The 12,588-nt window shown below is 42.6% G+C and overlaps 1 protein-coding gene across 7 annotated transcripts in view; it reads right to left on the bottom strand.

The window, feature by feature from the left end:
• DZIP1 (DAZ interacting zinc finger protein 1) overlaps positions 1–12,588 on the bottom strand; it is an 89,358-nt gene that overhangs the window by 36,111 nt on the left and 40,659 nt on the right. For 6 of the 7 annotated variants that reach the window (XM_075590848.1, XM_075590852.1, XM_075590851.1 and 3 more), the window contains one exon: positions 9,859–9,915. The exons of the other annotated variant lie outside the window; for it this stretch is intronic. In XM_075590848.1, the coding sequence (XP_075446963.1) occupies positions 9,859–9,915 (57 nt within the window). The remainder of the gene's footprint in view (positions 1–9,858; positions 9,916–12,588) is intronic. 7 annotated transcript variants of the gene reach the window in all.

Genomic DNA, 12,588 nt, shown 5'->3' with positions numbered 1-12,588 from the left:
TTCAATCAATAAACCTTTCCCCCCCCAAGCACATACCAGTAATGGGCAAAATAACTATTATCCAGATATTGAAACAGATTATTTGCCCATTATAAAACACAACATTAGCCATGCAGCATAAATAAAGTAAATAAAAAACGTTCTACTTACCCCTGCCAATGTGAAGGGTGTCCTCGTCAGCATACTGCAGGACCGTGTCCTCTGTTGCCAGAAAGCATACATAGCAAAATACAATCTAATGGCCCCTAGCCCCTTAATCACCTTAGCGGTTAATAACCGCTATAGTAATTAAGGGGATAACCCACCCTGTCAAGCTACCCACCCAGGAGGCCTAACCACCCACCCCGGACCCACTATACCCACCCTGTAGCTATTGATTGTTATAGTAGTACAGTATAGTACAGGCATACCCCGTTTTACATACACCCACTTTACGTACACTCGCAAGTACGTACATTTTTTTTTAGTTACACCATACCCCTGTGTACGTACACATGCTTCGCGAGTACGGACACCAGGGGGCGGCGTGCGTGCGTGCGCACCTCCAATACAGCAACCTCCTTCATTGTGGTCCCTAACTGAGTGGGAGTGCAGTTAAAGGGTAACGGGGAATGGGGCCGGATGGCAGGGGGAGATCGGGCGCGCCATCAATCAGCTGCTATAGCAGTGATTCCGCCCGCACTGCAGCTCCTGGCTTTTCTCCCTCCGTTCTCCTCCTCCCTCCTCCCTCCTCCCTCCTCCCTCCTCAGATCTCGCTCTAGTCTCCTGCTGCTGCTGCTGCAGCAGAACGGAACTTTGCATGTGAGTTACAGGCTACGGGGGAGGAGGAGGTCCTCTTCTACTGCATTCTGTGCTTGTGTGTGTGTGTGTGTGTGTGTCTGAGTGTGTGTGTGTGTGTGTGTGTGTCTGAGTGTGTGTGTGTCTGCCTGAGAGTGTGTGTGTGTCTGTCTGAGTGTGTGTGTGTCTGTCTGAGTGTGTGTGTGTCTGTCTGAGTGTGTGTCTGTCTGTCTGAGTGTGTGACTGTGTCTGTCTGTCTGAGTGTGTGTGTGTGTCTGAGTGTGTGTGTCTGTCTGAGTGTGTGTGTGTGTGTCTGAGTGTGTGTGTGTCTGAGTGTGTGTGTGTCTGTCTGAGTGTGTCTGTCTGAGTGTGTCTGTCTGAGTGTGTCTGAGTGTGTGTCTGCGTGTGTGTCTGTGTGTGTCTGCGTGTGTGTCTGCGGGTGTGTGCGTGTGTCTGCGTGTGTCTGCGTGTGCGTGACTGAGTGCGTCTGCGTGTGCGTGACTGAGTGCGTCTGCGTGTGCGTGACTAAGTGCGTGTGCGTGCGTGATTGTGTGACTGAGGGAGTGCGTGCGTGATTGTGTGACTGAGGGAGTGCGTGAGAGATTGTGTGACTGAGGGAGTGCGTGAGAGATTGTGTGACTGAGGGAGTGCGTGAGAGATTGTGTGACTGAGGGAGTGCGTGAGAGATTGTGTGACTGAGGGAGTGCGTGAGAGATTGTGTGACTGAGGGAGTGCGTGTGTGACTGAGGGAGTGCGTGCGTGTAAGCCAAGCTGATCAAGGACCTGAGTAAGGCCGTGCGTATAGTGCCGGCGATGCCGCCCAAAAACAGACACATTGCCGCCGCGTGCACTTATAGTAAGCGCGAGAGCGGCAATGCGACGGAGCGGACTTTGGAAGCCGGGAATATTTGATTTTCAAGGGCTGTCACCTCATGTGACAGCCCCTGAACAAATCAAATGCCCGGGAGTCTGCGATGCCGCCGCAAAGCGAAATATAACTTTCGCTAGCGGGGATGGGTGACGTCGCCGGTCGCGGGCACTATACGCGCGGCCTAAGCAAGCACAGCATTGTAAAACACTGTACTGTACTGTTTTCACCAAAGTCACAAAAAATAAGTCCCAAAAATATATCAGTCAGTCAAATAAATGCACCTCACCTTCCTGCCCTTTCAGTAAAAATACTGTACAGTAGAAGATATGCCCTGTCCTTCATCATTCCTACATATTTTTAAAATAATTTTCCATTCATCCATGTTGTATCTGTCAGCACATAAGAAAAATCAGCTGACATTAAAGATTTTATTTCAATAAAGCCTACTGTATTTATTTTGGTTACAAATGCGTTATTACATCAGTAATGCACATATATGATGTTTACAGTACAGTACATGCATTGTAAAGTGGAAAAAAGGGAGTGCTTCACTTTAAGTACATTTTCACTTTACATACATGCTCCGGTCCCATTGCGTATGTTAAAGCGGGGTATGCCTGTAATACATACCCATATAATATGGGCACGATAAGCTACTATAGCAGTCAATGGTCACTCTAATACAAAAGCCTGACTACCCAAAATACACAATAATAAAACCTACAGTATACAACAAGCACCTAAACCCCCAAACTGTCAAATTAAAAGCAATAGGCAATCAATTAATTACCTAAATAAAACCACTAGCCAACCAATTAAATAAATCATACCACTAGATAATCAATTATAGAATTCACACCACTAACCAAATAATACATTTCATACAGTGGCAGCCGCCCTGAGTCTAAAGCAGCCGCCACCGCAGGTAATTTAAAACCCCGTGCAGGCGCTGTTTTTTTTTTTTTTTTTTTCGGCGCCGCAGGCGCTTCTATTGTTCAGCGCCATTAGCGCTGATTGGAGAAACGGCCGCGTGCGGCCGTGAGATGCGGCTAGCGCACGACCAATTTCAGCGGTGAAAAAAAAAAGGTCAAAAAAAATGCGGTTAAGCTTTAGATTAAGCTTAGCTGCAACAGTATATATAAAAGCAGTAACCAACACATCAATTAATTAATGAATCCACTAGGTCCTTGGTTATTGGTTTTATGTGGGGGCACAGGAGGTGTATTTATTGTAAAGTACAGTATACCATGCTTATTTTTTATTTATTTTTAAAATACGGGAATGATACCGCAGGCCAGTGGGGACCCACAGACACCACCGGAGGACCCATGGACGTCCACGGGGACCACCTGAGGACCCACGTACACCTGCAGGGAGGAACTGGGGGCCCCACAGCTGTGGGAGCTCCGGGGACCACCCGAGGGCCCCCCGACACCAGTGAGGACAATCCAAGGGCCCCCAGACACCTGTGGGAACCACCCAAGGGCCCCCAGACACCCGTGGGGACGACCCGGGGACCCCCAGACACCCACGAGGATCACTAGTGAACCCCGTTGGGGCCCACAGGGACCATGGAGCTTAGCAGGTACTACCCGAGGGCCCCCAGACATCCGAGGTAACCCCTAGGGGGGCACTGTGGGGCCTGCGGACACCCGTGGGGACCAGCCTGGGACCCCCACTGGCCTGTGGTATTAATCCTGTGTCTAAAAAAAAATATTGGTTTTATAGTATGTGCGGGCACAGAGTGGGTTGTGTATTGATGCTTACTACATATTTTAATTTAAATGTTATGACTAGTGTATGTGAGCAGGGGGTCTCCTGAGCAAAACCTTGTTGATTTGAAGTCCGGGGACCCTCTGCTTCCCGAGTTACAGGCCCCGTTATGGGGTACCGGTATCTCCTATGCATGTAAATGTCTTGCGTCACCTGATCGGGACATTTCAATGCATAGGAGATACCGGCACCCCATAACGGGGCATGTATCTCAGGAAGTAGGGTGTCCCCGGACCTGAAATTAATGCGGTTCAGCTCCGGAGACCCCCTGCTACATTACTGTAATGTTTAAAATGTAAATAAAATCCCCGCGATCGCCTGTGAGAGGCGCACAGTTAGAGTGACTGATTCAGCCTATCTCTTACTGCGCGTCTATTACCGACAGGCAGACCCCGGTAGGACTCACAGCAGGGACCCCTGCTGTGTTAATCCGATGGGCCATTATGTCTGCCCCGGCAAAACTAGTGAATATGTCTCAACCTACACGCGGCATAACGCAACATTTACCCAGGTAACTGTTCGAATAACGGCCGCTGCATCTGAATGTTATGTGTACTGTATTGTTACAGTTAAATCTGGCCAGCGTAAGATGTGATGGAATGCTTCCACGTGCATGAAAACATCATGGAAAAAATGCTTACATCATGCATCACAAGAAATCATGTAACAAAAAAAAAAACACACAACTAAAATGACCCACTTTAATGTCATGCTTGGGTGACAAAGTTACCTCTATCCTCCTCTGAAAGTTCCTGAATAGGCTCCAAGATATGTGCTGGCACGGTCTGCTCTAATATTGACCAAAATTAATGCAGCAAAAAGAAATAAACAACCACAGAAGAACATCAAGGTCAGGCCAGAAGCTGGATATATAAAATGTTGGGGAAAAGTTTCCTAATCACTAGCCTTTGAGAGTGTAAATTTGTAACACTGTCATTTGTTGCCAAATTCTACAGCAACTCGCAGTAAATACACAGTACTTTCTTTCCTATATTATTGGTGTCCGTGCAGTTATCCAATTTTTTTTGTATACATGCCGTATTGCAACGTCAAACGGTAGTCTGCAATTTGAATGCATGTAATGACAAGGGTACAATGAACTTTTGTTCTTTATGAGTCACCAGTGTCATAAAATAAAGGCACTAATATCTTTCTAAGAAATGTATAAAGACACTAGGACAGTATTTTCAACCAGGGTTCCCGGGGTATCCCTAAAGGGTTTAGTACAATTTTCAGGTAATTTGAAAGTTGTAAATGTAAATGTATCTGATCTCAGACACGCTATTAGAGAGGGTTGGGGTTCCTTACAATGCATCTGATCTCGGAATCGCAAATAGAGAGGGTCTGGAGTCTGCAGAATTTCACAATATAATTATAGGGTTCCTTAAATCAGAAAAGGGTTGGAACCCACTGCACTAGGGCAGCGGTGTGCAAAGTGGGAGGTGCGCCAGATTTCTTTTGGGGAGGGAGGGGGGTCGGGCGGTAGCAGAGGCCCCGCGCTCTTCCCCATGGCATTTAAATTAAATGCCGAGGGATTGCGGGAGGCCTCTGCAACCTTAACTTACTGTGATTCTTAAAGCTGCTTAAAGCTGCAGTTCAGTCTTTTGTTATTTTTTTTTTTTAATTCAATAGTTTCATGTGGGCAATCTCTAATTACCTAAAGAACTGTATAGCTGCCGGTCAATTCGTTCTCCATGTATTGATCGGCGAAATTTGGCGACATCTTTAGATATGGTATATGTTTTTCATCTGCTTCTGTCAGTCAGTGGAAGCTCATGAATATTCATGAGCACTCCTGCACTGACATGTGCTAGAGGGAGGGCAGGGCTGACAAAGGGGTGTGCCAGGGCTTGTGACAGGACATGAAGGGGCAGTGCCGTAGCAAATGGCTGTTAAAATAGAATACAAGAAAATTGGTCTTTCAAAGTTGTTTTTTTAAAAACAGAAAATGCTAAAAGTATTTTTTCTTACTACAGAACCGATTTATTAAAAAAAAACACACACATGCAGGATATTGACTGAACTGCAGCTTTAAGGAAGCATATGAGTAGCTCCATGGCTAATTTACACCTCATACATAAACCTTGGCCCCTTGCAGACGCACTTACCAGAACACCCTCCTACTGTCTCTGTACATTCTTCCTACATACCAATTAGATTGTAATCTCTTCGGAGCAGGGAATCCTTTCCTAAATGTTACTTGAATATCTGAATCACTTCTTACCATTGTGTTATTTGTATTATTTGTCATTTATATGATTGTCACATGTATTACTGCTGTGAAGCACAATGTACATTAATGGCACTATATAAATAAAGACATACATACATACATACATACATACATACATACATACATACATACACACACACACATACATACATACATACATACATACATACATATCTACATACAGGGAGAAGGAGCGGCTCAGTGAGTAAAGACACTGACTGGTACTGAGTTTGAAGCAGGGGAACCTGGTTCAATTCGTGGTGTCAGCTCTTTGTGGCCTTGGGTCTTTGTGGCCTTGGGTAAGTCACTTTATCTCCCTGTGCCTCAGCACCAAAAACATAGATTGTGAGCTCCACGGGGCAGAGACTGTGTCTGCAAAATGTCTCTGTAAAGCGCTACGTAAAACTAGCAGCGCTATACAAGAACATATTATTATTATTATTACATACATAAGGAGAGAACATTAATTTAAAATGGAGGCTCTTCTCTCTTCTCCTTTGGGACAGACATATTACTTTTACTCAGCCCCTAAATGTTTAATGTACTGTGAGACTATTTTGATTTTGCTTAAGCAAACAATACATACTAAGACTGGGGCCATGGTACTGCAGACCGTGCGGAGGCATCCGCACGCTGAGCGAACAGACTGCCTTAAAGCAGTGCCAATAAGGGCGAACCAGCTCCGTGACCCCCCTAGGAACGCCCCCCACGGCCGGGGAAAGTACCCACTTTCCCACAGCCTCCACTCGCCTCAGCGCGGGCGAAGGCACCATGGCCCGGGCCTAAGAATAAAACACTGCTGCAAACCCTTCATGAGGACTGTTACGGGAGACCAGGCATTTACACCTTTATACTGGGATCATGAAATGAGCAAAACAAGATTAAGTGAAATAAATTGGAAAAGTATTCGCATAAACAGGCAAACACACAATGGAACACAAACTACATAAGAATGCCGAGGATTTGTAAAATCTTGACCGGGAGGTACCACCGAGTCCCTGGAACTGAAATTGGCATGAAATCCCAGCCGCGACCGCTACAATCCTTTCTGAGAACTTGGCCCCGGAAAATATTTCAAGTCAAATTTCTGAAGCCAGTGTCTTTGTTATTTCTTTCAGAGCATCTTTTGGACATTTCAAATTTGCCGCTGCTGTTCTGGTGCTTAGAATCTGAAGTCCGGATTGGCTGAGGGTTTCTTATAGTATTTCTGAGTTCATTCATGAAATACCCATCACAGCCTGGGAACTTTACTACCAGCCAATCAGAGCGATGCCAGTCTTCTGAAGCCGGGCAAGCGGTTTCTTCTGAATCAGCCATGGGCATGCGCAAGATGGCCATCTTGGCCACTTGGTAATCAGAAGCAACCCGCTGGGCTAGGCACCTCCATGACTGGGAAGGCAAATGGTAGTCCGGAGGACTTTAATTCATCCAAAGACGTGGATACTTCACCTAGCCATCCTGCCCAAATGGTATTCACACCTCTGGTACCCTGTGTGGCTTTCAAGTCCGGAGTCTGAGTAGACATGCTGGCACCAAAGTTGACTCACTCAGAACTTTGGATATGAAAGTCCCAGCTCATTAATGTGCACAAGCATATATGTTTAAAACACATAGTTTAAAGTGTATATTTTTATTAAACAATTACAAGTCTGCTGGTATAGGGAATAGAATAAAAAGCTGCACTTTATTTCTTACTAGCCATATTCCCGATACACTATAAAAATGGACTTATAAAATCCCTCACAACCTTATGTATGGTTGGAGTACCCCAGAACCCCTGTACAGGTTCTGGGTGACCTTGGCATTACTTGGGTATCCCCCTTAACCTATGGACACCTTGACAAATTCCCATCCCTATGTCCCATTTACCTTTCTGGTCTGTGCTGAAGCATGGAATCCTAGCGGTGAGTCGCGCAAGCGGTTTCAAGGGGAGATTTTGCCGGAGCAATGTGTCTCAATGTATCCGGGAATTCAACCTGATTCCCGGGTACATTTTTGGGGTATCCAGCAACTCTGGAACCTGGCTAGCTAGACACATTCTGACGACACTTTCTCCGTAAACCCCCCTTTGAAACTCATGGCATAGCCATCTCTGCTTGCTGGCACTCCTAGAAAGGTAAAAACACAAATTCTTTATTGTCGCATAATTTCATATAATGCAGATACAATCACTGGGCTCAAGAGCTGACACCCGAACCCCAATCCATGGATCAGAGGTAACCAAAAGGGCTTGAACTTTATTGTGAGACTGGTTACCCCCTCACCGTTACAAGGACACAACTAGTTTTTTGTATCAGTAAAACTAGATCTTAATTAGGCGTTTTTGTTCCACTTTTTGCTTCCCAAACGTCAGGAATTTATTCATCACTTTTTGTCTAGATTTGTCTATATTAAATATTTAGGTGATAACCATTTTCAGAATTCCTAATAAAGTACCCACATACTTAGCTAAACATGCTTTCTAACTCAATACAGATTTCAACTTTGGAATTGCTTCCTTTCCCCCCATAACTAGGTATGAGCTCTTACTGGCTACACTTTTTAAAACATTTCTTTTTTTGTTTTACTATATGAAGCATTTGATTGCCTTTAATGAAAACTATTTACCTATTCTGCCAATCGATTCGTTCTCCCGTGATCGATCAGAAAAAATCCTGCTTCCCCGGGGTTCACGTAATGGCTACGTTTAAGTTTCAATCAATCCTTCAGTCAGTGTAACTCAGCAGCCACAATGTATCCTTATATTACTAAGGTAACATTATCTATTGTTACAGTTTGCAGCTCAAACTGCTGTGAATATTGGATATATATATAAACGGATACAATCTGCAAATTGTAGCATAGCAGATATACCCTGCTCAAGCGAATGAAGAGGGACTAATACACCAAACAACGTAGAGGAGGGGTGGTGCTCACAGGGAGTAGAAAATAGCCTAAGTGAGAGGAAAGGCAGAATCCCTATATTGTGGCAATCAGAGAGTACATCCTAATTAAAACTTAATATTTATTATATATTCTTAAAATAAAACTGTTTGGAGTAACCATAAATGCAGGACAAAAAGTTAATAAAATAATAAAAGACCGGAGAGGTGGGGTGGTACATAGGGTAATTATATATAAACCCTATTGTCAGTCTGTTGAACCCTTTGATGGTCTATAAGTGTAGGAGAAGTGTCACACAGGTAAGTATAGTAAGGCTATTGTTATATCACTAGTCCCTTGCAATCAAATCCTAGAAAGCGGCTGAATGGGGATAACTATAAACTTACAAGGAGTAAGAGGAGGGATAAATGAATCCTAGCTGTATAGATGAATATCTATGTCTAGAGCAGCCATGTAAATAGCCCTAGCTCTATCTAGGTAGCTAACCTCTTACTAAATGAACATGAACACAGACACTTTATTAAAACAAACTGACACTGAAGTCTGGGTGCTCTTGCTGCCCACGAATGCAGTCTACGAAGCACCCAGACGGTACACAAGCCCACACTACTCCGATGAGCCGACGTCACGTGATGGCGACGTCAGACGTACCCTGCGTACGTTTCACCGTGACGGGCTTCATCGGGGGTTTATATATAATTACCCTATGTATTACCCCACCTCTCCGGTCTTTTATTATTTTATTAACTTTTTGTCTTGCATTTATGGTTACTCCAAACAGTTTTATTTTAAGAATATATAATAAATATTAAGTTTTAATTAGGGTGTACTCTCTTAGTGCCACATTATAGGGATTCTGCTGTGAATATTGGTAACAAATGATCACGGACACAAAAGTGTTGCAAATTTTTGCACTGCTGGGAGGCAGGGAAAAACCTGCTACAGAAATCAAAGGATGTTCAGTATCTTAAAACTCATTAAAAATGGCATTAGGAATTGAATTTTTTTTTTTAAATGTAAATATGTATTATCGAATACTACAGAACTGATTTATTAAAAACAAAAACAAAGGACACAATGTTTTGCTCCTTTAACAAAGCAATTATGTATTGTGTGATAGGCAGAAACATGCTCTTTGTACTTAGTCTTTAACTACATTTGCAAATCTACTAAACATGAAATGATAAAACCGTAATTAAAAATATTAGTTCTGCCGAATGCTTTCACTTTCTTTCAACTCTACCATATGTTGTCAAGATAGTTTTGGTCTCTAAATATTTAAAGAAACACCATTTTCAAGTAACTTACAATAAAAACTTACCACGTGTTAGTGATATACTAGGTTTTGTTTCCACATGTTGCAATGTTGAAACGGGCACTAGATCATGTAAACAAAAAAAAAGATATTTAAAGAACATGACACATTGTTGCTTTAAACAAAATTTGACAACAACGATTAAACTGGAGGTTGTACCATCACCACAATGGTATGTGAATGAATGTAGACAAAATAGAAAATATAAAAGACATTGCTTGAGTCAACAAAGCGTGGCACGTTGCATTGTGCCCAAAATGGCAATATCTGTCACTAACTTTAATGTGTACCTTAGGCTGTGCTTATAGTGCCAGCGACACTGACGTCACACTGCGGTCGCTGGAAAAATCCAATTGAAGTGACTTCCAGCGATCCCGACCAAGCCGTCGCGCCGCGCCTTCTATAAGCACACGCAACGGCATCAATACATTTGTTTTGACGCAACGTCGCTGTCACCGGCACTATAAGCGCAGCCTTACTTAGAATTCAGTGGTAATGCTACAGTAGCACAGTATATCAAAATACAAATCACATTCATAGGCAATTGTACAAGCTATGTCACCATGTAAATTTACACAGCGAGTGTGTTCTATTAAGGAAATACAAGTACTATTTGGGCGCAAGGCTACTGACATCCACCTTTTTTCTGGATCAAACAAAGCCTGTGAATGCCAGACACTATGGAAACAGGTCAGCTGCTTGGCACAGGAGTTAAAAGGCATCTGAGGTACAGAGCAAAGTGTCAGAGACCTATTCACAAAGCAGTGATAAAATCAGTGCATTTGCGTCCGACTGTGGTGCTTATGCAGAAAGCGCCGATAAGCCACTTATCGAGGCCTTTTCGCCAAAAAAGCCTACTGCTAATCAGTAAGCCCCGATAAAGCCCTTTTAGCCAATTTTTTTTTCAGAGAAAAAAAAAATTTGCCAAACGAGCGGTGAAAAGTCACTTATCGGCAGGTTTTCAAACTCGTGCAATTCTAGTAGCCTTGATTATTTTATCGAGGCTAACTATTTTCAGAATTCCTAATAGAGTACCCACATACTTAGTTAAACATGCTTTCTAACTCAATACAGATTTCAACTTTGGAATTGCTTCCTTTCCCCCCATAACTAGGTATGAGCTCTTACTGGCTACACTTTTTAAAACATTTCTTTTTTTGTTTTACTATATGAAGCATTTGATTGCCTTTAATGAAAACTAATTACCTATGCTGCCAATCGATTCGTTCTCCCGTGATCGATCAGAAAAAATCCTGCTTCCCCGGGGTTCACGTAATGGCTACGTTTAAGTTTCAATCAATCCTTCAGTCAGTGTAACTCAGCAGCCACAATGTATCCTTATATTACTAAGGTAACATTATCTATTGTTACAGTTTGCAGCTCAAACTGCAGTGAATATTGGATATATATATAAACGGATACAATCTGCAAATTGTAGTATAGCAGATATACCCTGCTCAAGCGAATGAAGAGGGACTAATACACCAAACAGCGTAGAGGAGGGGTGGTGCTCACAGGGAGTAGATAATAGCCTAAGTGAGAGGAAAGGCAGAATCCCTATATTGTGGCACTAAGAGAGTACATCCTAATTAAAACTTAATATTTATTATATATTCTTAAAATAAAACTGTTTGGAGTAACCATAAATGCAGGACAAAAGGTTAATAAAATAATAAAAGGCCGGAGAGGTGGGGTGGTGCATAGAGTAATTATAAATAAACCCTATTGTCAGTCTGTTGAACCCTTTGATGGTCTATAAGTGTAGGAGAAGTGTCACACAGGTAAGTATAGTAAGGCTATTGTTATATCACTAGTCCCTTGCAATCAAATCCTAGAAAGCGGCTGAATGGGGATAACTATAAACTTACAAGGAGTAAGAGGAGGGATAAATGAATCCTAGCTGTATAGATGAATATCTATGTCTAGAGCAGCCATGTAAATAGCCCTAGCTCTATCTAGGTAGCTAACCTCTTACTAAATGAACATGAACACAGACACTTTATTAAAACAAACTGACACTGAAGTCTGGGTGCTCTTGCTGCCCACGAATGCAGTCTACGAAGCACCCAGACGGTACACAAGCCCACACTACTCCGATGAACCGACGTCACGTGATGGCGACGTCAGACGTACCCTGCGTACGTTTCACCGTGACGGGCTTCATCGGGGGTTTATATATAATTACCCTATGTACTACCCCACCTCTCCGGTCTTTTATTATTTTATTAACTTTCTGTCTTGCATTTATGGTTACTCCAAACAGTTTTATTTTAAGAATATATAATAAATATTAAGTTTTAATTAGGGTGTACTCTCTTAGTGCCACATTATAGGGATTCTGCTGTGAATATTGGTAACAAATGATCACGGACACAAAAGTGTTGCAAATTTTTTGCACTGCTGGGAGGCAGGGAAAAACCTGCTACAGAAATCAAAGGTTGTTCAGTATCTTAAAACTCATTAAAAATGGCATTAGGAATTGAATATTTTTTTTTTAAATGTAAATATGTATTATCGAATACTACAGAACTGATTTATTAAAAACAAAAACAAAGGACACAATGTTTTGCTCCTTTAACAAAGCAATTATGTATTGTGTGATATGCAGAAACATGCTCTTTGTACTTAGTCTTTAACTACATTTGCAAATCTACTAAACATGAAATGATAAAACCGTAATTAAAAATATTAGTTCTGCCGAATGCTTTCACTTTCTTTCAACTCTACCATATGTTG

This window comes from Ascaphus truei, chromosome 3 (genome assembly GCF_040206685.1).
Source record: "Ascaphus truei isolate aAscTru1 chromosome 3, aAscTru1.hap1, whole genome shotgun sequence".
NCBI lineage: Eukaryota > Metazoa > Chordata > Amphibia > Anura > Ascaphidae > Ascaphus > Ascaphus truei.
Note: the sequence above shows the minus strand (reverse complement) of the source record. Positions and strands in the feature narration are given on the sequence as shown.